This window comes from Bos mutus, chromosome 2 (genome assembly GCF_027580195.1).
Source record: "Bos mutus isolate GX-2022 chromosome 2, NWIPB_WYAK_1.1, whole genome shotgun sequence".
Classification (NCBI taxonomy): domain Eukaryota; kingdom Metazoa; phylum Chordata; class Mammalia; order Artiodactyla; family Bovidae; genus Bos; species Bos mutus.
In genome coordinates this window covers 28,565,962-28,592,760 of record NC_091618.1, presented here as the reverse complement: position 1 = coordinate 28,592,760, position 26,799 = coordinate 28,565,962, and the positions used below count along the sequence as shown (strand labels likewise).

At 48.3% G+C, this 26,799-nt stretch overlaps 1 protein-coding gene across 2 annotated transcripts; it reads right to left on the bottom strand.

The window, feature by feature from the left end:
* Positions 1–729: 729 nt before the first annotated feature.
* Positions 730–14,128, bottom strand: DNPEP (aspartyl aminopeptidase). 2 transcript variants are annotated; one of them, XM_070386210.1, is made up of 15 exons: positions 14,040–14,128; positions 13,345–13,438; positions 13,170–13,258; positions 12,961–13,074; positions 12,662–12,787; positions 12,311–12,441; positions 11,929–12,004; positions 11,713–11,820; positions 10,590–10,667; positions 9,580–9,663; positions 8,708–8,868; positions 8,243–8,282; positions 8,018–8,119; positions 1,237–1,404; positions 730–872 (listed from the first exon to the last, which is right to left on the bottom strand). In XM_070386210.1, exons 1-15 carry the CDS (start codon positions 14,043–14,045, stop codon positions 822–824), a joined length of 1,428 nt encoding a protein of 475 aa, XP_070242311.1. In that variant the 5' UTR covers positions 14,046–14,128; the 3' UTR covers positions 730–821. The 2 variants fall into 2 exon arrangements, with proteins under 2 accessions (XP_070242311.1, XP_070242319.1); XM_070386218.1 differs by lacking the exons at positions 730–872; positions 1,237–1,404 and adding an exon at positions 1,669–1,851.
* Positions 14,129–26,799: the final 12,671 nt, after the last annotated feature.

Here is a 26,799-nt window from a genome sequence, read left to right as displayed (position 1 = left end):
CACGTTTCTCTCTCCATAGTTTTATGCTATTGTGGTTATACAGTTTAATCATATGTATTTTAAATCCTACAGGCATCATTATTATTTTATGCATCTTACTGTTTTTTAAAACCTAAATGGTTGTATTTATATACAAATTAATTTTTGCATTGGTAACCAAAAAGTTGGAAAGACACCACTTAGCACAATTATTTTGATAGAAGAGTTTACAAGTAGACTTGTGGACTTTTCCTATTTTGATTTTTTTCAGTGATAATCGTTTCTTGGTCATATGTTAACAATCAAGTAACAGCAGCAGCTGCTAAGTGAAGGATGATGAAGAGCAAAGCTGAAGCCCAGACTCTGTCCCTCTCCTGGCAGTGCCTGGGAGGGGTGGGAAAGGGATGGGTGCAAAGGGGAACAGCCTGAGCCGCCCAGGGAGGCTCTGGGGGCATCTAACGCTGAGCACTCAGACCTGAGGGCCAGGCTGGGCTCCCAAACTATTCTGGGAATGGAAGGACTGGGGATGGGAGAAGACGTGACCTTCCCATTGTGAACTCACCCACCTCTTCACTTAGGCATGAGCTTAAGAAAAAAGAAAAACAGACTTGAAATCCAGTCTCCATGAGCTCTCCCAGGATCTGCGGCCTCCTCTACCTGTACCCTAACTTCCCCGCCTGTTCTGCACTCAGAGGTTTAAGCCAGGCCCGAACCCCCCACCCCGCCAACCTCCAAATAAGTGCAACGGAATGAGCTTGAGTGAAAAATCCACTTTAATAATCCAGCTTCAGCTCAGCTGAGAACTTCCCCTCTCACGTGTGAGAGAAGTTTCTCCAGAGGTCTCAGTCTACCAGGAGGCTACGGCTCAGAGAAGGGAACAGCTCAAAGAAGCCCTAAAAGAGAAGGCAACATGGGATTTGCGGTTAGTGGAGACCAGATGGGGGGTGCCCCACTGCTCACTGTCTACCAACACAGCCCAGCAAGAGAGGAAGGCGTAGTTGCTTCGCCCACAGTTGACTGCTGTCAGTCTTCTCATCCCCAATCTCCTCTCCAACTTTTCATTATCCTCTGGGGGCTGATGAGGGCCCCTGAGCTTTGAGAAGAAGGGGGACCCTACTTTCCCTACACGGTAGCACTAAGACAACCAGCCCCGTGCACGGGCCGCTCACTTGGTGATGGTGCCCCAGGACTGATCCAGGTACCAGATGGGGAGGGAGCCTGGCTCCCACAGTGACGGGGGAGAGGGTTCAGAGTCACCTTAAAGAGAGTGATGGTCTGGAGTACTCCTGTGGTGCAGGCTGTCTCCCGGATGGAATGCATGGCCAGCTGGGGGCTGCCTAAATCCAGCACCCGCAGACCTAACCGAGAGGCCAAGATAGGTCCGATGGTGGTGCCGCAGGGTGAGTCATTCCGGACCATGAGATCCTGCGGAGAGGAAGGGCCGTTCACGAGCAACATGTAACACCTGTTTCTTAAGGACCATGAGATCCTGCGGAGAGGGAGAGCCGTTCACGAGCAACATGTAACACCTGTTTCTTAAGGACCATGAGATCCTGCGGAGAGGGAGAGCCGTTCACGAGCAACATGTAACACCTGTTTCTTAAGGACCATGAGATCCTGCGGAGAGGGAGAGCCGTGCTCGAGCAACATGTAACACCTGTTTCTTAAGGACCATGAGATCCTGCGGAGAGGGAGAGCCGTTCACGAGCAACATGTAACACCTGTTTCTTAAGGACCATGAGATCCTGCGGAGAGGGAGAGCCGTTCACGAGCAACATGTAACACCTTTTCTTAAGGACCATGAGATCCTGCGGAGAGGGAGAGCCGTTCATGAGCAACATGTAACACCTGTTTCTTAAGGACCATGAGATCCTGCGGAGAGGGAGAGCCGTTCATGAGCAACATGTAACACCTGTTTCTTAAGACCCAGGAGGAAGTCACCTTAGAACTGAGGGGCTGAAAGGAGTCTGGTACAATGTCCACTCCGACCTCCCCAAAGAGTGGACGTGACCGGTGTAAAGTCACAAGGCTGACACTAAGGCAGGCCCGAAGGACAGGATATTCTGAATCGGTCCCATTCTCTCCATCTGCACTACCACCAGCACAGTTCTAACTACCTCGTACTGCCTTTCACACAATCCATTCCCCAAGCAGCGGGCAGGGGGACTGGAAATATATATGTACCCTTTATGTCCCCTTGCTTCGTAACATGCACCCCACCCCACCCACACATAAAGAAAAGTCACTCAGTAATCTTACGGAGAGATCTGACAGAATGTGGTCCACTGGAGAAGGGAATGGCAAATCACTTCATATTCTTGCCTTGAGAACGCCATGAACAGTATGAAAAGGCAAAATGATAGGATACTGAAAGAGAAACTCCCCAGGTCAGTAGGTGCCCAATATGCTACTGGAGATCAGTGGAGAAATAACTCCAGAAACAATGAAGGGATGGAGCCAAAGCAAAAAGAATACCCAGCTGTGGATGTGACTGGTGATAGAAGCAAGGTCCGATGCTGTAAAGAGCAATATTGCATAGGAACCTGGAATGTAAAGCAAATTGGAAGTGGTCAAACAGGAGATGGCAAGAGTGAATGTCGACATTCTAGGAATCAGTGAACTGAAATGGACTGGAATGGGTGAATTTAACTCAGATGACCATTATATCTACTACTGCAGGCAGGAATCCCTCAGAAGAAATGGAGTGGCCATCACGGTCAACAAAAGAGTCCGAAATGCAGTACTTGGATGCAATCTCAAAAACGACAAAATGATCTCTGTTCGTTTCCAAGGCAAACCATTCAATATCACAGTAATCCAAGTCTATGCCCCAACCAGTAACGCTGAAGAAGCTGAAGTTGAATGGTTCTATGAAGACCTAGAAGACCTTTTAGAACTAACACCCCAAAAAGATGTCCTTTTCATTATAGGGGACTGGAATGCAAGAAACACCTGGAGTAACAGGCAAATTTGGCCTTGGAATACGGAATGAAGCAGGGCAAAGACTGATAGAGTTTTGCCAAGAAAATGCACTGGTCATAACAAACACCCTCTTCCAACAACACAAGAGAAGACTCTATACATGGACATCACCAGATGGTCAACACCGAAATCAGATTGATTGTATGCTTTGCAGCCAAAGATGGAGAAGCTCTATACAGTCAGCAAAAACAAGACCAGGAGCTGACTGTGGCTCAGACCATGAACTCCTTATTGCCAAATTCAGACTGAAATTGAAGAAAGTAGGGAAAACCACTAGACCATTCAGGTATGACCTAAATCAAATCCCTTATGATTATGCAGTGGAAGCGAGAAATAGATTTAAGGGCCTAGATTTGATAGATAGAGTGCCTGATGAACTATGGAATGAGGTTCGTGACATTGTACAGGAGACAGGGATCAAGACCACCCCCTTGGAAAAGAAATGCAAAAAAGCAAAATGGCTGTCTGGGGAGGCCTTACAAATAGCTGTGAAAAGAAGAGAAGCGAAAAGCAAAGGAGAAAAGGAAAGATATAAACATCTGAATGCAGAGTTCCAAAGAATAGCAAGAAGAGATAAGAAAGCCTTCTTCAGCGATCAATGCAAAGAAATAGAGGAAAACAACAGAATGGGAAAGACTAGGGATCTCTTCAAGAAAATCAGAGATACCAAAGGAACATTTCATGCAAAGATGAGCTTGATAAAGGACAGAAATAGTATGGACCTAACAGAAGCAGAAGATATTAAGAAGAGGTGGCAAGAATACAGAGAAGAACTGTACAAAAAAGATCTTCACGACCCAGATAATCATGATGGTGTGATCACTGACCTAGAGCCAGACATCCTGGAACGTGAAGTCAAGTGGGCCTTAGAAAGCCCACTACGAACAAATCTAGTGGAGGTGATAGAATTCCAGTTGAGCTATTCCAAATCCTGAAAGATGATGCTGTGAAAGTGCTGCACTCAACATGCTAGCAAATTTGGAAAACTCAGCAGTGGCCACAGGACTGAAAAAGGTCAGTTTTCATTCCAATCCCAAAGAAAGGCAATGCCAAAGAATGCTCAAACGACCGCACAATTGCACTCATCTCACACGCTAGTAAAGTAATGCTCAAAATTCTCCAAGCCAGGCTTCAGCAATATGTGAACCGTGAACTTCCTGATGTTCAAGCTGGTTTTAGAAAAGGCAGAGGAACCACAGATCAAATTGCCAACATCCGCTGGATCATGGAAAAAGCAAGAGAGTTCCAGAAAAGCATCTATTTCTGCTTTATTGACTATGCCAAAGCCTTTGACTGTGTGGATCACAATAAACTGTGGAAAATTCTGAAAGAGATGGGAATACCAGACCACCTGATCTGCCTCCTGAGAAATTTGTATGCAGGTCAGGAAGCAACAGTTAGAACTGGACATGGAACAACAGACTGGTTCCAAATAGGAAAAGGAGTTCGTTAAGGCTGTATATTGTCACCCTGTTTATTTAACTTATATGCAGAGTACATCATGAGAAACGCTGGACTGGAAGAAACACAAGCTGGAATCAAGATTGCTGGGAGAAATATCAATAACCTCAGATATGCAGATGACACCACCCTTATGGCAGAAAGTGAAGAGGAACTAAAAAGCCTCTTGATGAAAGTGAAAGTGGAGAGTGAAAAAGTTGGCTTAAAGCTCAACATTCAGAAAACGAAGATCATGGCATCCGGTCCCATCACTTCATGGGAAATAGATGGGGAAACAGTGGAAACAGTGTCAGACTTTATTTTGTCTCCAAAATCACTGCAGATGGTGACTGCAGCCATGAAATTAAAAGATACTTACTCCTTGGAAGGAAAGTTATAACCAACCTAGATAGCATATTCAAAAGCAGAGACATTACTTTGCCAACAAAGGTCCATCTAGTCAAGGCTATGGTTTTTCCTGTGTTCATGTGTGGATGTGAGACTTGGACTGTGAAGAAGGCTGAGCGCTAAAGAATTGATGCTTTTGAACTGTGGTGTTGGAGAAGACTCTTGAGAGTCCCTTGGACTGCAAGGAGATCCAACCAGTCCATTCTGAAGGAGATCAGCCCTGGGATTTCTTTGGAAGGAATGATGCTAAAGCTGAAACTCCAGTACTTTGGCCACCTCATGCAAAGAGTTGACTCATTGGAAAAGACTGTGATGCTGGGAGGGATTGGGGCAGGAGGAGAAGGGGAGGACAGAGGATGAGATGGCTGGATGGCATCACTGACTCGATGGACGTGAGTCTGAGTGAACTCCGGGAGTTGGTGATGGACTGGGAGGCCTGGCGTGCTGCGATTCATGGGGTCGCAAAGAGTCGGACACGACTGAGCGACTGATCTGATCTGATCTGATCTGAATCTTAGTGGTTTTAAAAATATAGCTATGGGAAGTTTTAAACTACTTGATTTGTATTCTGGTAAACAAAAGTAAATATGTGATGGTAAACATACCATCATAATAACGATGGTAGACATCAAGATTTTCCACATAAAAGAAAATTACAAAACCAAGTAGTAACTGTTCTTTTTTTAAAAATGAGAATCGCAGTATTAACTCACGATTTTTAAAATATGTACATTTTTCCTATGTCCTTAGAAATGACCCCAAAGCATTCCTCCCCCCGCCCCCACAATAACAAAGAACACTCATGATGCTAGACAAGCCTCTGACATCAATATCCATCAAAGGCCACCAAGTCTGGGGAGAGAAATGAGCAAGATGAGCCTGAAATTTCCTCTTGGGCCAAAAAGCAAGACAACTACCCAGAGTCATGACAGAGAACACAGGAGTTATGTGGAAAGGACTCCCGCTGGTCAAAGTCAGGACAATTTGAGCGTGAAATGACATGACTATGTGGACCAGATCCACCTGAACCAGCGGAAATCTATGATTCTCAATTTACAAGACCATCAAAAAGGGAGGCAGCCATTAAAACACTTCACCTTGAAAACTGGTTATTAAAGGGAACAGTAAGTATTTGTCCTAACTTTCCAGGAGCAACCATACTTCACAATAATCAAATGGCCCTACTGGATGGGAGAAAGTTCTACTTCACAGAAGAATGATAGCTAATAAATGCAAAAGGAATAAAAAAAATGGACGGGGGCATTTCTTCAGTAAACACTGATGAAATTATGGACTTAGGCAAGGATTATCAATTAGTGTTAAAACTCAGCACTTGTCTGATTGATGGGAAGCTCATCACTTGTACAGGTTACTGTCCGGTCAAAGGAGAAATACCTCCACGCAGCGGAGGGACTGAGGGCAACCCTCCCAGTGTGGTGATCAACCTTATTATCACTACGGGTGAGTCACCCAGATAGTGTGTGGGTGAGACAACGTGGAGGACACACCTCTCACGATGTCTTCTGGCCAAAAAGGTTTAACCTGAATCCATCAAGCCTTTAGATATGAATTCTAGATTGCAGGAAATACACGGGCTAGAGGCTTAAACTCAATGACACCATGAGGAAGCAACCAGGAAAATACAAAAAGGAAGGAGACATCACATGGGATGATGAGCCTGGTTTCTTCAATAAGTCAATGTTATTTAAAAAAAGAAGAAGAACAACAAAAGTAGGTGGGGTAGCTATGCTAGATAAACAGCCAGATATAACACACGATCCTGGACTGGAAACCAAAGTGGGACAGACTGTAAAGAATGCTTTGGGGATAACTGAAAATGATCTGTGTATGAAATAAGACAAATTTATGGAAACTAAAATTTTCTGAAGTAGAAAGATGGAGAACACTGAGTACAAAGAGGAAACAGAAGATATATCCAAGATGATTTCATTTTTTTTTTAACAAAACGTGTGTTAAGTATATACATAGAAAAAAATCTGGAAGAGTACGTACAAATCTCTTGGGATTAAGTTTTATTTTCTCATTTCCATTTATATTTTCTAAAGTACATATGCCCTGCTTCTGCTGTAAGCTGTTGAAGAGAAATCCCCCAATGTCCTCCTACTGCCTTAGCAAAAGATCCAAACACCCTTCCTGCCTAGGAGGCCCAGCAAGACTGGCTCCTCCCCCTCATGCTCTCAGCTCTGGCTGCTCCTAATGGACCAAGATCACTCCTGCCCACTGGGGGCTTTTGCCTTGGGGCTTCCCTGGTGGCTCAGACAGTAAAGAATTTGCCTGCAATGCAGGAGACTCGGGTTCAATCCCTGGGTCAGAAAGATCCCCTGGAGAAGGAAATGGCAAGCCACTCCAGTATTCTTGCCTAGAGAATTCCATGGACAGCGGAGCCTGGCGGGCTGTAGTCCATGGGGTCACAAAGACTCAGACACGACTAAGTGACTAATTCTCATCCTCAGGCAGGGATGCTATTTACTCATAGCAGCCTCATTCTCAATGCTTAGGTCTCAGCTCAAATGTCACCTCCTCAGAGAGGCCTTACTGAGAATGGAACAACTCAGTTCTACAGTGTGAGGTGGGGGAAGCTATATGGGCAGAGCGAGCCCTAGGCTGGAGTTCAGCATGTCTAGTCCTAACTTATCAGGACCTCCCTGCTATGTCTATCACCGGACCACCTGGGCTCCAGCCCTTGAAACATTTATTATCCTAACATAGATCTTAATCATTGCATATTTTTCCCTCCCTCCCTCTCTCTCTGACTAGATGGGCCGTTGCCAAAGCAAGAGTGACAATGAGTTCCAGGTTTCCTGGCCCTGAACTTCTCTTATGGAAGCCCCCAGGGCGTGTAAGAGAGACACAGGGGAGCTGGAGGTGCTGGGTGGGAAAGCGGTAGGACTAACTCTCCATGTGCCACGAGGACACTGCACCTTTAACCCCATTTTCCAGGAGTGGAAACAAAATCAAGGGAAATCAGGAGACGAGTCCAGGGTCACAGGACTAGCATCCCGTCAGAACCAGAACTGTTCCTGGCTCTGGGAACAGTTCCTGGCTCTGGTGGGGGTATATCCAACCCCACTGCTCCTCACTCAACTAGGACCCTCCTCCACTAAAGACTGTCTACCAGGCCCTCCTTACTGGGGGACCATCTGCCTGTGCCCCCCACCCCACCTTCCCAGGCAGGGTCCATCCTCACCTGCAGGGGCACCCCGACACTGCTGGCCACCTCTCGGATCAGGGCCTCTGAAACCGCATTTGAGGCATAGCGTTGCTTGCTGTTCACCTTGATCACAGGGCCCTGGGGAGAGGGAAACCAGGAGTTGAGAGGGAGGCAGAGATGCCTGATAGGTCCAGAGGAACAGGATGGGGCCTGGAAACAGTCAGGCCTCCAGACACCAGAGGAGAAGCAGGAGCGCCTCACCTTGTGGAATAAGGGCCTGTGGTTCTCCTCATGCTTGTCCCTGTAAGAGACCGAGAAGGGCCAGGGATGGCCAACAACAGCTGTCAACACGCACCACTCGCTCACGGCAGACATTGCTAATACGGCATTCTTTCCCACCCAGCCTGCAGGACCTCAGAGTCAAGCTAAACACAGGGCTCCAGGCAGCCTCTTGCAACGGGGGGCGGGGGTGGGGGGCGGGCGGGGGGGGCGTGTGCAGAAGTAAGTCTGTAGACAGAGCCTCTTTGGATGGGTTAGGCATGACGTGACTTTGACCAAGTCAGGCTACAGAGCAGTCAAAAGGAAATCCCCACGGAACCTCCTGGCAGAATGAGGAGGAAGGGGAAGGGGAGAGGCGGAGCCCCAAGCCCAGGGCTGAGCCTGAAGGCAGGCCGCGCTCCAGTCTCCAGCTATGTGAGGCCTGTATGCCCAGTGCAGGAGACTCACAGGTAGTTGGGGTGCACGGCATGGGCCATGTCTGCGCTGATCATGTAGGACTTGGGGATGGCTTCCTCGAAGGCCGTCAGGTGCTGGGGCGAAGCCGAGATCCGCCGCAGCACCAGCTCCGTCAGCAGTGACTGTGCGCCCTGTGCGCTCTCTGACCCCACCTGGTGACAACAGAGGCCCGGCTCTGGGGGTCTGGTCTGGGAGTCTGGAGATGGAGGCCAGGAAGAGGGGCCCACTGCCCAAACTGGCTCAGAACCCCCACTTAATCAGTGGGTGGGAATGCGGACTGTTATCAGCCACTTCCCCAACCCTATACCACTGAAAAGCTGATGGTGAGCTGGGGCCACCGTCTAATGCTTGGCCATGTCCAGGGGAGAAAGAGAATTGTCCAGTCCACTTCCATTTCTGGCTGCCTTCCTTATCCCCTGACCATCTGGGGTTCAAGCCCAGGTGCCCCAACTCCCTGGTCAATCTTCTTTCGTGCATGTGACAGGAGCTGCTAACCCTGACGTGTGCGGTTACAGGAAGCTGTGTAGCTGTGTAGGCGTCTCAGCTGGCACCCTAACCCAAGCACCCCAACCCAGGCAGGGTGAGGACCCAGCCTGCGCCAGGCCCTGGGGCTGCTAGTGCGAAAGGGCAGAGTCCCTGTCCTCCAGGAACTCACCACGTGGCACCCAGAGACATGGGAGTTGTCGTCACACTAGGAGCAGGTACAAGCTGAGCCAGAGGGCACACCGAGAGCTGAGCAAGCACAGGCAGTGTCTGGCTCATCCCTGGAGCCTCCAGAAGAGCCCTGGCCCGTGGCAGCTGCTGGACACCACTGGCTGCACAAGACTCCCCGGAGGAGACCCTCCCCAGAGCTCCCCAAGCACCTCTTCATTGTCGTAGAGGGCGATCATGCGCACGTGGGGATCCGCGGCCAGGGAGGCAGGGGCTGAGCAGGAATCGATCAAGGCCTGTTGGGAGAGCAGGCAAAAGCATCGTCCTCCCCACTCCTCCTTCCATAACTCAGCCCACCAACACCTGGGAGGCTCACTTGCTCGCCTCCCACCATCAAGGCCCGAGTGAAGCGGGCTCCAGCGGTCACCGGGCTGCATCTCTCAGGGCGCTGCCGGGTGGGAAGACATGCGGGGGGCCTTTTCGACGAGATGGGGGAAAAGCTCCCTCTCCTCCCTCACATGCCTTCCCACACAAAAGGCAGGAGAGTGTGTAAGATGGAGAGGAAGGGCTGAGAACCCTAGCAAGTCAAAAGGACCAGACAGGTCATGTAAACTAGTTGGTCTCGGCAAGGACACTAAGGGCCAAAGAGGTGACTGTGACTCCGTTGAGGTGATGTGACTGGCTGGCTGGCGGTGCAAGTGGCTATGAATCCCAGGTCTGGCTCTGGTCTCAGTTACAGCCAAAAGCCTGTCTCTGAGAACAGGACGGGGTGCAAAGGGGAGAATGGAAAGGACAGAGGGAAGAGCACGGGTGATAGGTGAGGAGGAGGAGGAAGTGACCAGGGTAGAAAGAAGGTGGGGAATATCAATGCAGCCACCCAATGAGATGCCAAGGCTCAAAGGCGGCTGGGTGGGCTTAAGCCAGGGCTTGGGGGGGAAGGTTAAAGGGAGGGGAAGATACTGCTATACAGGATGCTAGGGTCTTTCCTTTAAAGCAGAGCTTAACTTGGAAGCAGGACAAGTCTCTGTGAGGCCCTGAACAACCCTCCTGTGGACCTCATCCCTCCAGCCCAGCCAGTGCAAAGATGGGGCCCAGAGGAGCGACACTGAGGCTGCGGCATTTAGGCCTCTCCCCATGGTCCACCCGCATCAGGGGTCTTATGACCCATAGGACTCAAGGCGGTCCTCCCGCGCAGTGCTCCTGGGAGTGCCCCGCTCCTCACCTGCAGGGCACAGAAGCAGCTGTGCAGGTTGTCCAGCCGAGGGGCAAAGATGAACTCCTCGTAGGCACCACCCAGGACCTAGAAAGACAGGACGGTCATCCTGATCTTCATCCCCTCCCCAGGACTCAGCCTCTTCTCCCTGCTCCCTAAGAGCTGCGTTTGAATACATCTCCTTGGTTCCTTGCCCAACCTCTCCCAGCCTCTGGCCTAGAGCACTCAGCCCTCTTTGCTGAGCTGAGAGGAGGATGGAGAAGGGCCAGGCTGGAGCTGAGGGACAGGAGGGTGCAGGCCTGCGGTTCCTGACCAGTTCCTACGGGACAGGACAAGGGAGAGACCAAACAAGAAAAGGAGAACGCCAAGGAACTAAACAGAGGAGACTAGGCAAGAAATAGAAGCTGAGCACATGTCAAACATGGGCGAGCATCCAAAGACATGGCCATCTCCTACGGTCAGCAACTGGGAGAGATACAAGGACAGGCTCCAGGAAGCGGGGGCGGTGCCCGTCCAGGCCTCCCGTCCTCAGAGGTTTGGAGCCAGCACAGGTCAAAGTGGACAGGGACCCCAGTAGCAGAAACTCCTCTGGAAGTTGTGGAAAGCTTATGCCCCCACCCCAAACAGCCCGAGTAGGCAGACCTGGCGTGGGAAACCTGCTGTTTTCGAGAACCACTGCATGAAAGCAGAGCGGGGTGGTCTCTACTGGGAAAACAGTGAAGTGAAAGTGAAAGCCACTCAGTCGTGTTGACTCTTTGCAACCCCATGGACTATACAGTCCATGGAATTCTCCAAGCCAGAATACTGAAGTGGGTAGCCATTCCCTTCTCCTGGTGATCTTCCCAACCTAGGGATCAAACCCAGGTCTCCTGCATTACAGGCAGATTCTTTACCAGCTGAGCCACAGGGAAGCCCAAGAATACTGGAGTGGGTAGCTGATCCCTTCTCCAGCGCATGGACCCAGGAATCGAACTGGGGTCTCCTGCATTGCAGGCAGATTCTTTATCAACTGAGCTATGAGGGAGAACAGGGATGAGTATAATCGAAGGACTGGCAGAGGTGATGAGCGCTTCAGGAGGAGACATGCTCGCGCCGGCTGGAATCCCAGGGTCCCCACCGATGAGTTCCTCACCGCTGGCTGAGTGTCGGCGAGACACAGTTCCATCTCCAAGATGTCCTCGGGGCTCAGCCCCAGATGGGCGCAGAGAAGGGACGTGAGGACCGAGTGGTGCCGCTCATCCTGCAGGGCAGGGGGTGCTGAGAGGAGGGCTCACTCCGCACTCTCTCCCCTTCTCCGGAACCAGTCTCTTCCCCCCTGCGCCCCTCCCCACGAGCAGGTGGCTCTTACTGTAGCATTGAGGGGGCCTGGCTCAGGAGTCCCCTTCTCCAGCTCCTCCTGGATGGATGTGGCAAGAATGGGGACCCTGCGGGAAGACATGTGAGGGGGACGTGGGGGGAGTGCTGGAGGGCACAGCAGGTGGGACACCCTGCATCAGGACCCTGCGCTCAGGCATCCCCTGATGGGGAACTGCCCCAGTCCCTCAATTCCCAGCTCCCTCTCAGCAAAGCAGAGCTCTCAGGGCCCTGGACATCTGCTGGGTCCCTGGGGTAGAACTTGACCATGGCCACCATTAGGGAGTGGTCTCCGAGATCCCAGCAGGCACCCCCCACCATCACCCACGCCACACCCTCCCCAGCTCCAGGCCACCACCACCTTCACCCTGTCTCACAAGTGCATCTCCATGTTGGGCCCAAAATTCTCATTGACATTTCTCTGCAGGTGGATGGCCAGGTGCGGGATGCGAAGAATGGGCCTGTCCACGTGCACCAGCCGCTGCTCCAGCCGGCCTGAGGTAGGGCACTGTGGCCAAACAGGCAGGGTCAGCCCAGGCTGGGGGGCCCTGCGTCTGCAGCTGGTTAAATCCCCTACTTCGCCCAGACTAACCAAGGTGGTCCTCTGACCCAGGCTGCCCCTTCCCCCTTTCCCTGGGGGGCTCTCTGCAGGTTCCCTGAAGGGAGGTGACAGTCATTCTTCAGGCAGCTGAAGCTCAGGGCCTCCCAGATCCAACCCCAGTCCCCACCTTGACAATGACACGTCCAGCCAAGGTCAGGTCACGGTCAAACCAGGTGCTCCAGATCCCACCACCGTAGGTCTCCACACCAACCTGCTGGAAGCCCACCTGGCTGCGGCGAGAGCGCCGTTTCACCTGAGTGGGACAGCCGGGAACAAGAATTCAGAAAAGGCCAGGCGGCATGATTTGGCGCCGAGAGGACGGGTAGTGTGACACAGAAGGGCCCCAAGAGTGGAGGAAGGAGCTGACAAGTCTTCTCTGCACACCCCCTGATGCCTCCCTTCTCCCGGGCAGCCCCTCTTCCTTACCCGGAGGCAGGGACTGTCCGTGTGGGCCCCAATGAGGCTGAAACCATTGCCGGGAACGTACTGGCCCCCCACAGCAAATGCGATGATGGTGGAGGAGTTCCTGGTCAGGAAGTACTGGGGTGGGGGTTTCGAGCTGGATTAGCCAGAGCACAGGACTTAGAGCCCCAGCCCAGGTTCCTACCTCTCCGCCCCCACCCCATCCCCAGTACCTTGCTCTCCGGCTTGATATCCCAGCTCTCGGTCTCCTTGAGTTCATGGAAGCCGGCCTGGAGGAGGCGACTGCGGCACTCGGCCACCGCTGTAGGGAAAGAACCCTCTCACGGTTGATCGAAGCCGGGAGGAGGCACACCGGCTCCCTACCCGCCCCCTGCCCTGGTCACTCACCGTGGAAAGGAGAGGGGCTCCGGTTGACGAACTTGAGCAGTTCCCGGGCCGCGGCCTGCACCGCCTCTTTGCGGGCCCTGCCGCTCATGGCCACCTAGGGGACGGGGGTCGGGGGGGCGCTCATACGCTTACGAGGTCTAGGACCCCTGACTCATCTCGGCTTCGGGAACCTCTCCAGCCAATCCCCACCGAGTGAGGGCTCGCAGGCTCAGACCTCGGCTTCCGCCCCTGTCCCCACACCAAGAGACGCAGAAGGCCGGGCTCCAACCCACCGGAAAGTATCACAACCCTCCCGCTGCGCTCTGGGCCCAGCCGGTCCCAGACGGCCCGCCCCCTAATCCGAGTTTCAGTCCGGCCCCACCAAGTCCATCCCCACGTGACCGACTAGCTGGAAATCCCGGTCAGTTCCCAAACTCTGAGCTCGCAATCAGAGGCCCCTAACTCTGAGCCGGCCCGTACACCACATGCGTGACCCCACCCCAGAACCAAAGCCCTGTCCCCTAGGGAACACCCCACCTGGGTCTCACCCCTGAACAACCCGGGAAGGTAAAGTCACTTGGTATCAGACTTTCGGTTTCGTTTAGGGTCGAGGGGAGCCCCCCACGTCAGCAAGCACGCTGCTGAGCTTGGACCCGGGCGGGCACCTGGGCGGGTCTAGGATCGAAGTTCGTCGGGGACGAACAGAGACCACCTACCTGCATGGCCTTACGTGTGGGCCTGCGTCCGAGTGCCCGGCCCCTGCGCACAGCCCGCCCCTACTCCCGCCGCTATAGCCCCGCCCCGGCCCTGAGGCTCGCCCCGCCCCGCCCTCCGCCCCTTCTACGGGGGGTGGCGGACGCCCTCTGCCGACCCGGAGGTGCTAGGACAGCCTGGAACGGCCGGCCCGATTCTTTAACCCCCAACCCCCAAGTTAGGGAGTCCAGGAGAAAACGCCTCCGCCAGCTCACCTGGTCACCTGGGTGTTGTACAAAGTGCTCTCTCTCCCCACAGGCACTCTGGTGGTAATAAAAGCAACATGGTTAATGTTTATGGAGGGCTGACGATAAGTTTTAGCTTTATAATAAAGCTTAATGCGCTAGGTAGTTTAATCTTCATTGCCCTTTCAACTTTATATCTTTACCGTCCCTGGTCAGTGAACTAGATCTCGAAAGCAGCTGTGAAGGGAAAAAAAAAGGACAGAAAAAGACAAACTCCATATATTCTTGTAGGCAATTCCAATATTCCTATGTCAAGAGTGTTAAGTAGCAATTTTTAAAACCCAGGAACACATTTGGTCATAATGGCCATCACTTTAAAATCTACAGTCAATGCTGCAGAGGGTGTGGAGAAAAGGGAATCCCCTTACACTGTTGGTGGGAATGTAAATTGGTCTATCCACTAGGGAGAACAGTATGGAGGTTCCTTAGAAAACTAAAAGTAGAGCTAACATACGGTGTATGCCCAGCAATCCCACTCCTGGCCATATATCTGGAGAAAGTCATATTTCAAAAGATACATGGGACTTCCCTGGTGCTTCCGTGGTTAACCAGACTCTGCCTTCCAGTGCAGCGGATGTGGTTTTGATCCGTGGTCGGAAACTAAGATTCCACATGTTGCAGACAACTAAGCCTGCGCCACTACTCAGCAACAAAAAGATTCCACATGCCACAACTAAGACCCGGCACAGCCAAATCAGTATTTTAAAAAAAGAGAGAGAGAGAAAAGATGCATGCATCCCAATGTTCACTGCAGCCCTATTTCCAATAGCTGGGACATGGACGCTACCTAAATGTGCATCAATGGATAAAGAAGATGTGGTACATATATACAATGGAATATTACCCAGTCATAAAAAAACCCAATAATACAATGCCATTTGCAATGAGAAGGATGGACCCAGAGATTGTCATACTTAGTGAGGTAAGGCAAAGAAAGGCAAATATATGACATCACTTATATGTGGAATCTAAAAATATGCTACAAATCAACTTATTTACAAAACAGAACTATGGTCACAAATGTAGAAAACAAACTTATGGTTCCCAAGGAGGAAGGAGGGGAGGGATAAGATCAGAGATTGGGATTGACGTATAAACACTGCTGCTGCTGTTACTGCTAAGTCGAATCAGTCGTGTCCGACTCTGTTCGACCCCATAGATGGAAGCCCACCAGGCTCCTCTGTCCCTGGGATTCTCCAGGCAAGAACACTGGAGTGGGTTGCCATTTCCTCCTCCAACGCATGAAAGTGAAAAGTGAAAGTGAAGTCGCTCAGTCGTGTCCAACTCTTAGCAACCCCATGGACTGTAGCCTACCAGGCTCCTCCGTCCATGGGATTTTCCAGGCAAGAGTACTGGAGTGGGGTGCCATTGCCTTCTCCAATATAAACACTACTGTATATAAAATAGATAATAAGCACCTACTGTATAGCACAGGGAACTCTACTCAGTACTCTGTAATGATCTATATGGGAAAAGAATCTTAAAAAGGAGTGTATATATGTATATGTATAACATTCACTTTGCTGTACAGCAGAAAGTAACACAACATTGTAAACTATACTCCAATTTTTACTGGAGTATAGTTAACATTAAAAAAAAAAACAAAAAACAAAACCCAGGTCCTTGCCTAGCCATTGACTCTGATCAGGACTCTTGATGGTCCCTAGGTTCAACACAGGGGCCAATTACCAGGGGTGTTAAAAACATTCCAGGGATTACAGGTTGATGGAGCAATCTGCTGTTTATGTACTGGAGTAGGAATATCAATGGCAACCCACTCCAGTATTCTTGCCTGGAGAATCCCAGGGACGGGAGCCTGGTGGGCTGCCATCTATGGGGTCGCACAGAGTCAGACACAACTGATGTGACTTAGCAGTAGCAGTAGCAGGAACGTCAAGGGAGTGAGGAGTAGTTGGAAAGATCCTGCGGCCCTCAATTCAAAGGAATAGATATTGCAATGTCGTATTCAGGAATATGAGCTTCCCTGGTAGCTCAGCTGTTAAAGAATCCACCTGCAATGCAGGAGACTGTGGTTCAATTCCTGGGTTGGGAAGATTCCCCTGGAGCAGGGCATGGCAACCCACTCCAGTATTCTTGCCTGGAGAATCCCCATGGGCAGAGGAGCCTGGCGGGCCACAGTCCATGGGGTTGCAAAGAGTAGGACCCAACAGAGCGACTAAGCACATTCAGGAATATACACACTAGGTGATGGGTTAAATTCATGGCGTTCCCTCATTGTTCCCTGGAATGCCATTATGTATAAAAATTCACTGCTGAGTGGGACATGAAGAGAACATTCTTGCTCTCTGAGGAGCCAGAGGCTGGCTACTGGTGGAGGAACACATTCAAGGACAGTGACAAGAGCAAAAACAGGGATGCAAACAGGGTAAGGGGAGGGAGACTTAGCTCAGAACTCTTTAATGTTCTGATCACAAAGAAGAGTACTTGTTCACAGCAATTGCAAATCAATTGTACTTGAATAAAAAATAAATAAAAACAATTCAAATAAAAAGTAAAATGTATCATGTTTTTTAAAAAATACACATTAATGTGAGCAATTCAAATATCAATAAAATGCAAAACTTAAAAAGTGAAAGTGAAAGTAAATGTTTGAAAAATTGAACATCCAGTCTTAATAAAAACAAAACCAGGGAATTCCCTAGCGGTCCAGTGGTTAGGACTCCATACTTTCACTGCCAAGAGTGCAGGTTCAAGCACAGCCGAAAAAAAAAAAAAGAACCACCAAAAAACCAAACAAAAAACAAAACCAAAATCCTCTCAAGAAACGAGAAGAGAAAGGATAAAGGCTGTTTTCCAGAAATCTAGAGCAGACATTGTGGGGAAATACAGAAGTATCCCTGTTCAAATCAGAAGCTGATGAGCTGTTATCACTGGTAATCAATGTGGATCCGAAGTCAGAGCCAGTGCCAGAAAACGATTTTATATGTAAAAGCATAATCTGTCCCTATTTGTGGGTTATATTTTTTTTACCAAGGGCTTCCCTTGTGACTCAGCTTGTAAAGAATCCGTCTGCAATACAGGAGGATCTTGCTTTGATCCCTGGGTTGGGAAGATCCCCTGGAGAAGGGAATGGCTACCCACTCCAGTGTTCTGGCCTGGAGAATTCCATGGACTGTATGGGGTTGCAAAAGTTGGACAGGACTGAGCAACTTCCACTTTCACTTTCGTAATTACCAAGACAATAAACTGACGAGCTGTTAGAACTGGAAGAAGGGGTGGCCTGATTTGAAAAATCATCGGCTTTCCTGTACAATAATCAAACAGAAAATATAATCATAAAAAGGTCCTATTTACCAGAACAAGAGAAACTGTTAAATTACTAGGAATGAGCATCTGTGTGACCCAATCTCAAATAGCCAGGGAAATGCATGTTAAAAGTGAGATAGCATTTTTGATTTGTCAGATTAGCAAAAATGAAAAAGATTGGTAATATCAAATGTAGGAGAAAGCCTGGGGTCATGTATGTCTTTCTACCCAATTCTGTGGTATAAACACTCCCTATGGCTAATTCTAGACTGCCAACATGAACTGAAAGTGGAATTGAGAAGGAATTTGGAAAAGCAAACCATTGTGTAGATTTCTACCAAACGGATGCAAATAGACACAAATAACCTCAGGAACATAGATTTGTAGTAAAATAATTAAGAAAGTGATGATTTTTGAGTATTTATAACCTCTATTTCAATATAATTTCTTTGGTTGTAAGTTTATATAATTTCATTTTTAAGGATTGCTGTGTTTAACAATAGGATCACAAAATTCCTAGAAATTTGACGGTCAGTTCTTATGAGCTGGTCCAAGCTGACTCTAACACACCACTTCGCCCATACTCTACACCTCTGTTCTGCAAGGTGTGATTGGTTGACCTGGGAATTTTTCAGAAATTCAGAATCTCAGGGCTTACCTCAGATCTACCAAATCAGAGCTGCATGTTAAGGAGATCCCTAGATGATTTGTATTCACATTAAAGTTTGAGACAAAATGTTTCAGAGTACCTTGTGGCACTAAGAAATGATGTGAGGTCAATCTTGATGTATTATGATAGGAAAAAGTACCAAATATACTGTTGAGGGAGGAAAAGAGCTATTTCCAGAATAATGTTTATAGAACAAGAGTATTTTGGTAAAACTCACACAATGAGCTAAATTTCTAGATTTTATATAAATATGTATGTAAATTCATGGCAATGTGTTTGGAAGGAGAGTGGCCATCTCTGGATAAGGAAATGGCATTGGGTGTGAAGTGAAGAGTCAAGAAGGGACCTCATCTATCCAAAAAATGTCTCTGAGAATCAGTCTTGCCTTCAGCCTCCTCAAGAAAATCTTCCCCACCAGTCCTTATCTGGTGTTTACAATGCTACCATTTATTATTTATCTTTTTGGTTGAACAACTATTTAAGTGCAAATGCCTGTGTTAACACAGCAATCTGTTACACATTTCAGTGTGAGTTGATTTGATATGTGTGTCCTTTCTGATCAGTTTATGAGAGATGGTTCCTACGTAGTAATTTGTCACATAATACATTTGGGATAGAGAAGACCAAAGCAATGCTGTAGGGAGAAGGCATTTAGAGTGAGTGTGAGTGTGTGTGTGTGTGTGTGTGTGTGTGTGTGTGTGTCCTGCCCTGTCTGCTAAAATGGGTACAGTGAGAAGCTAAATCAGAAGACCTTGATTTCCTGATGCTAAGACAGTCCTGGGTACCTCATAGCTGGTAGATATCTCGGTTGTTTAACTAAGTAAATAATTCACTTCTGGGTCTTGCATAACACGGCACAATTTGTTCTCTTATGTCGTTGTTGGATGGCCACTTAAGTTTCCAACACGTGTTTTCTGCTCAAGTCCTGTTTTCCGAGCAAGACTCAGCTGTGTAAGATCTACAAATCCCAGAGTGCCTGGAGGAGAGTTGCTCAGGCAAGATTATAATTTTCAACCAAGGCTGCAGGAGGGAGGTTTGAAAAAGCATTTTATTTAGTTAAAAAGAATGAGTGCCTGTACAGGTACAACTTCCAAGATATATTATTAAGTGAAAAAACAAGTGGTGCAGAATGGCAGTTATGGTGTGCTGTCATTCATGTGTATAAATATCCGACTACATATTCCTACATGTTTAAGACATGTCAGGAAGCACACAAAAAATGGTAACTGACTCTAGGAAGGAGAAAAGTGATAGGTGAGAGTTGAGGGTAGAGGGAAACTTCCTTTATCCTATGAAAAGGATTCCTATAAATCCTTCTGCAGTTTTTGAATTTTTTTCTATGTGTGTACATAGTAAAGCTTTTAAAAAGTAAATACGAAAAAGTTTTTTTAAAAAAAACTAAAACTGAAACTAAGAAGTAACAGGTGGCAAAATAATCTTTGAGTGCTTTCTGTGACTAAATGTTTGTCGTTTCTGCACCGTGATTGAGTTGGTAGCATTTGTTGGTTAGGGTTTAACCCTACAGCTTTCAGTTAAAAAAAAAAGCCCCACGTGGGGCTTCCCTGGTGATCCAGTGGCCAAGACGCTGCACTCAATGCAGAGGGCTTGGATTCGACCCCTGATCAAGGAACTAGATCTCACATGTCACAATTAAGAGTTCCCAGGTCCCAACTAAAGATCCTGCATGCCACAACAAAGACTGAAGATTCCACACGCTGCAGCTAACACCTGGCACAGGGTAATACATAAATACATATTTTTAAAAATTAAAAAATGCCCCCCCAAAGCTGTATTACCCTCTGATATGGAAATTGTCTTTTGATATTGATATTTTAAACAAAAAATAAATTGGGAATGAGACAGGAAAAGCTTCAGAAAAATGCACTCAACTCTGTTAATTCCTTACCCGCACATGAGCTAAAAACTATTGATCCTACCTCTTCCCTATTCCTCACTCCCCTCCTCTTCACTCACCTCCAACTCGGTACAACTCATCTGCTCCATCATTGTAATCACTCCCTTGCACACGCCTCCAGTCCTTGGCTCACTCTAGGTTTGCTTACTTGCCTGGCGAAAACCCTGACTGACTCAGCCAGCTCCCCATGCCTCATGTCTGTACCTGGCACATAGTAGATGAATAATGAATATTTATTAGGTGAATTAATTTTTTTTTTTTTCTCTGCACTATGTGGCTTGTGGGATCTTAGTTCCCTGACCAAGGATTGAACCCGGGCGCCAGGAGTGAAAGTGTGGAGTCTTAACCACTGGATATTGACAACTGTGTGCATGCTCAGTCGTGTCTGATTCTCTTCAACCCCATGGGCTGTAGCCTGCCAGGCTCCTCTGTCCATGGAATTCTCTAGGCAAGAATCCTAGTGTGGGTTGCCATGCCCTTCTCCAGGGGATCATCCTGACCCAGGGATCTAATCCAGGCCTCCTGCATTTTGGGCAGATTCTTTACTGTCTAAGCCATCAGGGACTCTATCCTTTGATACAGCAACTCAAACCTTAACATTTATCTTCAGGATTGAAATGCAGGTACACAGATTCAGATGTAAACTGCTTTTTCAGTGTAGTGTCATTCAGAATAGTGAACTGAAACAACTTAAGTGTCCAACTACAAATGACTGGCAAAAGTATTATATAGCCATGTGAGAAAATATTCCACAGTCTTCTAATTATTGTTGTTATTTAGTCGCTCAGTTGTGTCCAACACTTTTGCGACCGCATGAACTATAGCCCGCCAGGCTCCTCTGTCCATGGGATTTCCCAGGCAAAGATACTGGAGTGGGTAGCCATTCCCTTCTCCAGGGAATCTTCCTGACCCAGGGATCAAACCCTTGTCTTTTGCGTCTCCTGCAATGGCTAGTGGATTCTTTACTAACTGCGCCACCTGGAAAGCCCCTTAACCACAGGACTGTTGAGGAATAAAATTTCTGTTATTTGTGAGAAGTGCCTCTCATCCCACCACAAGGAGAAGTCCTTGGGCCACAGCTAGAGTAAGCCTGCGCACCCCAGTGAAGCACCCACAGCCCACAACTAAGACCCAGTGCAGCCAAAAAGTAATAACAAGAAATGGTCCTCATAGAATAATCCCCAGCAATAAAAAGGAACAAACTACCGCTAACCACAGCAACTTGGATGGATCTCACAGGCATTACGCTAAGCTAAGAAAATGACAAAATTATAGACTTGGAGAACAGAGGAGTGGTTGCCAAGGGCCAAGGAAGGCGGAGAAAGGGATGGGCGTGACTCTCAAAGAGCACCACAGGGAATAACTTGATGGTGGTGGAATGGTTCCACACCTTGATTATGATAGTGGTTGCATGATTACACATGTGATAAAGTTTGAGAGATACCTGTTGAAATACAGGACACCCAGTGAAGTTTGAATTCCAGATAAACAAAGGATAACTTCTTAATCTAAGTGTGTCCCAAAGAGTGCATGGGATTCCCTGGTGGCTCAGACGGTAAAGAATCTGCCTGCAATTCAGGAGAGCTGGGTTCATCCCTGGGTTGGGAAGATCCCTGGAGGGGGGCATGGCAACCCACTCCAGTATTCTTGCCCGGAAAATTCCATGGACAGAGGAGCCTGGTGGGCTACAGTCCATAGGGTCACAAAGAGTTGGACACAATCAAGCAACACCTGCACTTTCACACTTACACCAAAAACAAATTTTTAACTGAGTGTCCTGTATTTGTAATATCTGGTAATCTTGGATAACATGACATAGAACTATACACACACACTTCCCCAACATCATTGGCCCGGTTGTGGTATTGTATTGTAGTCGTGTAACAGGGAACCACTGGGGGATATCTGATGAAGAGTACATGGGGCCTCTCTATTTCTGCAGATGTGTAATTGTTTCAAGATAAAAAGTTTTTTTTTTTTTTTCATGACCCTCCAAAGAAAAACAACTGTTTCTGTTGGTGATTAAAACAAAGAGATACAGGGAAGTGCTGCTTATTAACCTTGGGAGTTTTACGGGGCACTGTAAAACCAGAACTTCACACCAGTCTTGAGGTGTTTCCCTCTCAAATGTCAGTGACCTTGTTTAGTTACTGACAGTGTAACAGACTGGTTATGTGCGAGGGCTCAGGATCAAACACCCCTAGGTTCAAGTTCTGGCTCCTCTGTCGATTGGCCATTGCAGTGCTATGCTGGAGGCAGCTCACGCTCCCACCCCTTCCAACTCCACATTCAGTGACAGCAGGCTGGTGGCTTGAGACTGGCCTGGGAGAATCCACACTACGGTGAATGGCACATCCTACAAACCAGGGCTTTGTTTTCCTCCAGAAAGCAAGCTGTTAAACATTTACCATCATACCAACATCAACAGATGCTGAACCTCAATTCCCTCATCTGTAAAATGGGGGAAAGTGAAAGTTGCTCGGTCGTGTCTGACTCTTTGTGACCCCATGGACTGTACAGTCCCTGGAATTCTCCAGGCCAGAATACTGGAGTGGGTAGCCCTTCTCTTCTCCAGGGCATCTTCTCACCCAGGGATCGAACCCAGGTGTCCTCCATTGCAGCCAGATTCTTTACCAGCTGGACCACAAGGGAAGCAAAATGAGGAAAAGTAAGAGTAATAAGATAACGTTAGGAGGATTAAATGACATAATGTGTGTGAGGTGCTTATCATTAAGCCTGGTCAAATAATAAATGATCAATAAATGTTAGCTATGCTTACACCCTACTATATGGAAAGTAGGTGAACAATAAGGACCTAGTGTATAGCACAGGGAACTATATTCAATATCTTGTAATAACCTATCATGGAGAAGAATCTGAAAAGGAATATATATATATATATAACTGAATCATTTTGCTATACACCTGAAATTAACACAGAATTGTAAATTTATACTTCAATTAAAAAAAGATTAAGAAAAGCATGTTGCTTTTTAAGCATGTTGCATGCATGCTAAGTCACTTCAGTTGTGTCCGACTCTTTGTGACCCTATGGACTGTAGCCCACCAGGCTCCTCTGTCCATGGGATTCTCCAGGCAAGAACACTGGAGTGGGTTGCCATGCCCTCTGCTGGGAATCTTCCCAACCTGGGGATCGAACCCACGTCTCTTACGTCTCCTGCATTGTCAGGCAGGTTCTTTAACACTAGCACCAACTAGGCAGCCCAAGAAAAAGTTAGCTATTATTATTTCCTCAGTCTTATCTCTCATACTAAACTGTGAGCAACTTGAGAGCAGGTTTATGCCTTACTCACCTTGATATCTTTAGTGACTGGCACAGGGCCTGAAACACAGTAAGTGCTAAACAAACATTTGGGAAATTAATGAATAAATCACAAATAGTAGTGACTTGAGGTGCTATACCTCCAGAAAATGTGCATTTTACCAGAGGCCTTTAATCTTGGAGGTTTCAGGCCCTGTGGCAGGCTGCCAGGGAGTTCTGGGAAGCACTCATACCCCCAAAACTACTGTCTGCCCTTGGAGACCTGACCCTGACCTCCTAATGTCCCTCCCTGCCCCCCGCTGCCCCAGCTGATGCCCCCAGGTGGCGGGGACAGGCTCTTAGCTCCCCTTCTTCCGGGAGCCAAGATGGAGTGAGCATTGCTGGCTCTGAGCCTCTCTTACTGGAGGTCATTTAATCCTTGCAGGATTTGTCCTGTTTATTTTAGTGAACAGGGCTGTTTACTTTCAGTTCGTATTTCTAGGGGTGCTGCTCATTTTGCTTCCCTATTATTTACTCTTTGCAAGCACTTGGGTTTGAGTAAATATGTCTATAAAGTCCCAGAGACTGGCTTATTCTGTGTCTGGTATTTTAATGGCCTTTAAACAGTGTCTGCTCAGGTAAGCATTTTATAGATGAGTCGAAAAGATAGAGAATTCTGTTCTCGGTGGCCACTGATTCCTTCCAAGTGACGGCTGGCCGCCAGTAGCCTCTAAATCATGGCTTTTCATCAGTAATACAATATCAAAAGCCGATACCCATCTCTGGACAGAGAAACTAGCCAACCCTGGTCAGTCAGACATGGGACTCGGGGACTCTGGTAGGCATTTCCACCCTAGGACAGTGCTTAAGGTAAGAATTACTGAGTGTTTTTTAAAATGCAGATTCATGAGCCCTACCCTTGAAAATTCTGCTTTGAAAGATTTACACGAAGGCCCAGTGATGTGCGTTTTTAACCATGCTGCAAATAATTCTACCTTTAGACATTCTGAGAAACACTAGATTCTCCAAACCAAGAGTGTCAAGGGCAGCCCTTGAGCACAGTGCAATGCTCAGGGATGACACGGGAGAAGCCAGGGAACGAGATGGGGCTGTATGGAGTTATTTTCCTTTTTTTTTTTTTTGGCCATGCTATGAGGCTTTTGGGACCTTAGTTTCCCAACCAGGGATTGAACCCACACCCTCAGCAGTGAAAGCGCCGAGTCCTAACCACTGGACTGGAGTTATTTTCATCACCACTTAGCTCACCGCTATGCCCAAGTTAGCCAAGAGGACAGTGATTATGTTCTGGGAAGCCACTTGCTCAAGGTCTAGTGTGTCAGCAACTTGAGGGTCCCTGCCTGAAGTCCTGGTCATCTTTTTATCCCCCGGGCAGTGCATGGCTCACAGCTTGGCGCTCTGGACTGGCTGGGGTGCTCCCACCAAGACAGCCTTAGAACACAGGCCTGGTTACCTCAGGGTAGCCTGGGAGCCAGTTGTTGGGAATGGACGTGGCAGAGAGGCTGAGTGCCATGGTCACCTGCTGCCTCCTCTGGAGCTGAAGCTAGGTCTGTTGGAGGTCGAATGGGCACCACCAGCTCCTTCTCCTGCTTTGGCTCCTCTGCTGCGACCTGCAGGGTCCTCGGTCCATCCCACAGGGCCCATTATGACATCATCAATGCAATCTGAAATAGTAAGGGCCTCACAGCACCCGGGCTTCAGGGGGTAGCCTACTGTGGCCCAGGGTCTAAAGGATAACCCTTGGCCTGGGGGAGGCTGTCCTGTATTCCGGGGGCTCCATGGGTCCATATCCAACCCCCCTACCTGCAGAATGCGAGCTCCAGGAGGGCACAGCCCACATCCACTTTGTTCAGGCTGAATCCTTAGTATCTACTGACACATAGTAAGCACTCAAAGATTTTTCTGGGTACAAGAGTATGTGAATGAGAGGTTTGGCTGGCTCCAGCCATCCATTCATTTATTCACTCCACAAGCATGTTCTGTGGCATCTGTTGCAGGTCAGGCTCTTGTCCATCTGAATAAAACTCGTTTCCTGCCCAGAGGAGCTCCCAGCCTGCTGGGAGGATGCTGGAGACACATCCTTTGTGTAATGTTCCCTGACAAGGGCTCTGAGATCTAAGGGAGATGGGGTTGTAGGGAGGAGCACACACGGTAGCAATGACAGGCCCTGAAGACAGAAAAATGGTATGTGGTCTGGCAGGATTTCCCCTGCCTGAGTCGGCGAGCCCCATCTGCCCCAGGCCCCAGTCTGTGCTGACAACCAGGCTGCTTGTTTCTGCTAATATTGCAGCAGGGTGCATCTATAGAGGCAATCTATAATACACCATTTACAGCCATAACTAAACCACAAAAATCAATTCCCAGCGCTCACTCCCATCAACAAACATGCTTGCAGGGCCTCGTGAGTGTGGCACACAGCTTTAAGGAACCACAGGAGATACAGGGATGAAAAAGTGAGGATTCTGACCCAGGAGGCTTTGAATCTCACTGGGGAGACATGACACATGGAAATGAGATGATGAGCCATACCGAGTGAGAGAGTGTATGCCAAGAAGTGGATGAAGGTTCTAGAACTGCAACACGATAGCTACCAGCCACCTGAGCATCTTGAAATGTGGCCAGTCCCAATTGAGAGGTGCTATAATGGCAACCCACTCCAGTACCCTTGCCTAGAAAATTCCGTGGATGGAGGAGCCTGGTGGGCTACAGTTCCTGGGGTTGCAAAGTGTCAGACACGACTGAGCGACTTCACTTTCACTTTTCACTTTCACTTTCATACGTGTAAAATATTGTATACATTGGATTATGACAAAATATATATCTCAATTTTTGACCACTGCTTACATGCTTGAAATAATGTTTTGGGTGTATGTGCGTGCTTAGTTGCGTCTGACTCTTTGTGACCCCATGGACTGCAGCCTGCCAGACTCCTCCGTCTATGGAATTTTCCAGGCAAGAATATTGGGATAGATTGCCATTCCCTTTTCTACTCCAGGGGATCTTCCTGGCCCAGGGATCCAACCGGCATCTCCTGCATTGGCAGGTAGATTCTTTACCACTACACCATCTGGGAAGCCCAATGTTTTGGATACATTGTGTTAAATATATGATCAAATTAACCTCACTGGTTTCTTTTACTATTTTAAGATGTAGCTGCTAGAACATTTGAAATGATGCATATGGCTCCCGTTACATTTCTGTAGACAGCACTGGTCTAGGAGTTGAGGGGACCCAGCGAGGGACCCTGTGCTACTAGATTTGAGAAGAATTCTGAGGAAATGCAACAATGAGGAGCAAGCAACAGGACACTGAGGACAGGTGTGGGAAGACATTTGAGCAGTTTGAT